Genomic DNA, 4,237 nt, shown 5'->3' on the forward strand with positions numbered 1-4,237 from the left:
TGCCTTTGAATACAGCTCTACGAATTAAAGTTGAATTACACCTTAATTCACGTGGCTACTTTCAATCGACATTCACAGTCATCATTACACTGTAAATTGTCGATAACCAGACGAGTGGTAGTTGTAACGTGGTGAGAACATCAAGTTGAGTTACACTTGGTGTGCGTTCGCACGTTTAAACTGCCTCATTATCCGTTAATCGACGCTATCCCTCTTGACTAGATTTCTGCCCTGAGAGTTGAATTACACTCCCGCGGGTTGAATCTTCCTCATTAGGGAAGCTTGCCACAATCGCCTTGCATGTCGACCACACGTGAAACTGTTATTAACGAGTTATCGTCGGAAGGCGCACATTCTCCGACTGAATCGCGAAACGTCCATTGCTGCATGACCACTTACTTCTACGTCAACGATAACGTTATATGCCAACGGTGTTTTGAGAATACTAATAGCTCGTCTCGAACCCAGATTGGCTGTAACACGCGTCATTCCTTGCAACTAGGAGCCGATCAGATTAATTACTATTGCCGGCTGTGCAATACAGCATTAGAAACCGTTCGATTTGACACTCTCTGTCCTGCATGCACAGAAGCGTTAAACCAATATATTAATTATTATAATTACGTAACATCGGGATGTTGTAAATCCATTATTATCGCGTTAAACGAGGTCAAACACCTGTAAATCCGAACTTACCTCCATGTGTCCGCCACATTCTTATTCAAATCGAGGATCCAACAATCGACATAATCAAATCCTACCTTATCAGCATTGGTTGGACAGTGTGTCGGGCTGCCGCGCAACCTTTTACCGGCATCGGGTAAATAACGTAGATATCTGTTCAGAGTGTTTTCGCGCCAAATCGGAACACGATCAAGTTCATTACGATATAGTCATTCGCCATTATTTAGTATACGGAGGTCTCGGCCATCTCACTGAGTGCGCTTCGTGTGGAATTATCACTGTAGACTTTCACCCTTTAGTATCCTGTGTAATATGTCTCCATGCGCATAGTGATTTCATAGAGTACTTGCGGTTGTCGAGCGACCGGCCTTACTATTCCTCGGAATCTACGATCGTATGCATTACACAGACACGCATTCAGATAACTAACGACGGAGTCACTGAAGATAACATTATCGACTCATCAGTGTAACTACCGCGGATACGTTACCGACTTATCACCAGAGCCGCCTGAGATAACGTACGTAGATTACCGGTTTACCAACATAACGTCTATGGATAATGGAACACTAGTTTAATCAACCGCTCTACCACTTCCTCTGTACCGGAATTTTCAATAATTCCTGGTGACAGTAGCTGCCAAAACGAATTTGATCACTCATATTCCCTCTCCACTCTAATTACGAGAATTGTGGAATATAGGACGTGACAATATCATTCACTAAACATGTCGATAGCACCAAAGATAAAAATACAAATCATTTTCAGAAAAATTGTGTAAAATTAAGATTTATTGATTCATTTAAATTTCTAAGTGCAAGCCTCGATAAATTGGCGTCGTATCTCGACAAAGATAAATTAAAAATTGTACATTCCGAATTTTCAACTTTGCCAGACGAAAAGCTTGAATTACTAACTCGTAAAGGTGTCTTTCCGTACGAGTACGTTGACTGCGTTGAAAAATTGCAGGACACGCGCTTACCACCGTGCGAATCATTTTACAGTTCATTGACGGGCGATACAATATCCGAGAGCGATTACGCTCACGCCGTGAACATATGGCAGCGATTCTCCATTCGAACGCTCGGCGAGTACAGTGATCTTGAAAACCGATGTCTTGTTATTAGCTGACATTTTCGAAAATTTCCGCGAAAGTTGCGTCGCGAGTTACGGTCTCGATCCCGCGCATTATTATACACTACCAGGTTTCACATGGGATGCCATGCTGAAACATACGAGCGTAAGATTTGAATTGCTCACCGACATTGATATGGTCATGTTCATCGAGCGCGGTATACGCGGTGGCCTCAGTCAATGTTCCGGCAGATATGCGCAGGCTAATAACAAGTACATGCGTTCGTACGACCCGTCGGAACCGTCGACGTACTTAATGTACTACGACGTTAACAACTTGTACGGTTGGGCGATGTGTCAACCATTGCCATACGCCGAATTTCGATGGGTCAAAGACGTTGCGAACTTTGACGTGAGCGCGATCGCTCTGGATTCGCCCATCGGTTATATTCTCGAGGTCGATCTCGAGTATCCACAACATCTCCATGACGTTCACGCGGACCTGCCTTTCTGCCCGTCGCGCGATAAGCCGCCTGGCAAGCGCGAGGATAAACTTCTAGCGACGCTGTACAGTAAACAGCGTTACGTCATTCACTATCGCAACCTACAGCAATATACTCGTCATGGTCTTCGTGTAACAAAGATCCATCGGGTGCTACAATTCGCGCAATCTCCATGGCTTCGCGAGTACATTCAACTCAATACAAATTTCAGAACTCGCGCGAAAAACGATTTCGAGAAAAATTTGTATAAATTAATGAACAACGCGGTTTTCGGCAAGACCATGGAGAATGTGCGCAATCACGTCGACGTAAAATTAATAACAAAATGGGACGGACGGTACGGCGCGGAGGCAATGATCGCGAAACCGAATTTTCACAGCCGCAGCGTCTTTGCGGAAAATTTAATCGCCGTCGAACTGCATAAACTCGAGGTGAAGTTCAACAAGCCGATTTACGTGGGTATGTATATACTCGATATATCGAAAGTCTGCTTGTATGAATTTCACCACGAGTATATGTTTCGCGACAAATGCAAAATCATGTACACCGACACGGACAGTCTCATTTACCGTATAGAATGCGAGAACATTTACGAGACTATGAAACGTGATATCGCTAGATTCGTCACGAGCGATTATCCGGCGGACAACGCGTACGGTATGTCTCTCGCGAATAAAAAAGTACCCGGTGTTATGAAGGACGAGAACAATGGTATGATAATGACCGAATTCGTTGGACTCAGAGCGAAGATGTACGCGGTGAGGGTAGATGGCAAAAAGGACACCAAAAAAGCAAAAGGTGTAAAGAGTAACGTAGTGGCGAACGATAACGTTCAACGATTACACGCGGTGCTTGAACGAAGAGATCGAAATGACTCGTCGTCAATCGAGTATACGATCTAAACTGCATGAGGTATACATGATATCCGAATCGGAAATCGCTCTGAGTCCATACGACGACAAAAGATACGTCGTACCGAACACGACGGTGACGTTACCGTGGGGACACTGACGGATACCTTTGTAATATATGCATTAACATTTATGTTACTATTAAGTACTACTATTATTGTATTGTAATTTACACTTTATGTATGTTTTTTACGTTTATATAAGTATTACTATTATGTTTTATGTAGTACCATTTATTATGTATTATTATTTTCGATTCGTGTTTCAACCATTTTCTTATATATTATCATAATTTGTACTTTGTATATGTTTTCCTACATTTTTTTATTTTTTATTTTCATACAGTGTACTATTATGTATTATTATAATATCGTTATGTATGTTTTTACATTTATATATAAGTCTTACTATTATATTTTATATAATATTCATTATGTATTACTATTATTTTTCATTTCACATGTATCGTAAATTTATAAGTACTTTATATAAGTCTTACTACTACGTTATATGTAATATCATTTATTATGTATTACTATTATTTTTCATTTCATGTATCGTATACATTTATAAGTATTTTATAAGTCTTACTATTATGTTTTATGTAATATCATTTATTATGTATTACTATTATTTTTCATTTCATATATCGTACATTTATAAGTATTTTATATCTCTATACTCCAAAACGAAGATGGAAGGGATAATAAAAAATATTTCACACGTTTATATCCTTATGTAGATATATATTTTTTATATGTAGAATAAAAAAAAAAATACATGAATCAAAATTGTATCAAATCACATTGTTTTTATGTATCCATGAATTGTGCGATCCATCGAATCTCAGCCACTTGACGTACACCTTGTCTCCCTTCCTGCGCAGTACTTTTTCCTTGCGAATGATGCTTGTGTTTGTGCGCGCTCGTCATCAACAGCATGCTCTTGTACTTGTGCATATCGTCTTCCGTTTAGAGGGCATGGTCGGGCATTCTCTTGAAAATCAACTCGTAAAGATCGGGGGTACCGGCGTATCGTACGCCGTCAATAATTATGTTGTCCGCG

At 40.3% G+C, this 4,237-nt stretch overlaps 1 protein-coding gene across 1 annotated transcript in view; it reads right to left on the bottom strand.

Annotated features, from left to right (window-relative positions):
- Positions 1-696: 696 nt before the first annotated feature.
- LOC108769054 (uncharacterized) overlaps positions 697-4,237 on the bottom strand; it is a gene marked incomplete at its 3' end in the record, with an annotated part of 23,356 nt that continues 19,815 nt past the window's right edge. Inside the window, exon 3 of the mRNA XM_018519800.1 lies at positions 697-837. Within this exon, the coding sequence (XP_018375302.1) occupies positions 697-837 (141 nt within the window). The remainder of the gene's footprint in view (positions 838-4,237) is intronic.

This window comes from Trachymyrmex cornetzi, unplaced genomic scaffold, assembly GCF_001594075.2.
Source record: "Trachymyrmex cornetzi isolate Tcor2-1 unplaced genomic scaffold, Tcor1.1 scaffold846, whole genome shotgun sequence".
NCBI classification, from domain to species: Eukaryota; Metazoa; Arthropoda; class Insecta; order Hymenoptera; family Formicidae; genus Trachymyrmex; species Trachymyrmex cornetzi.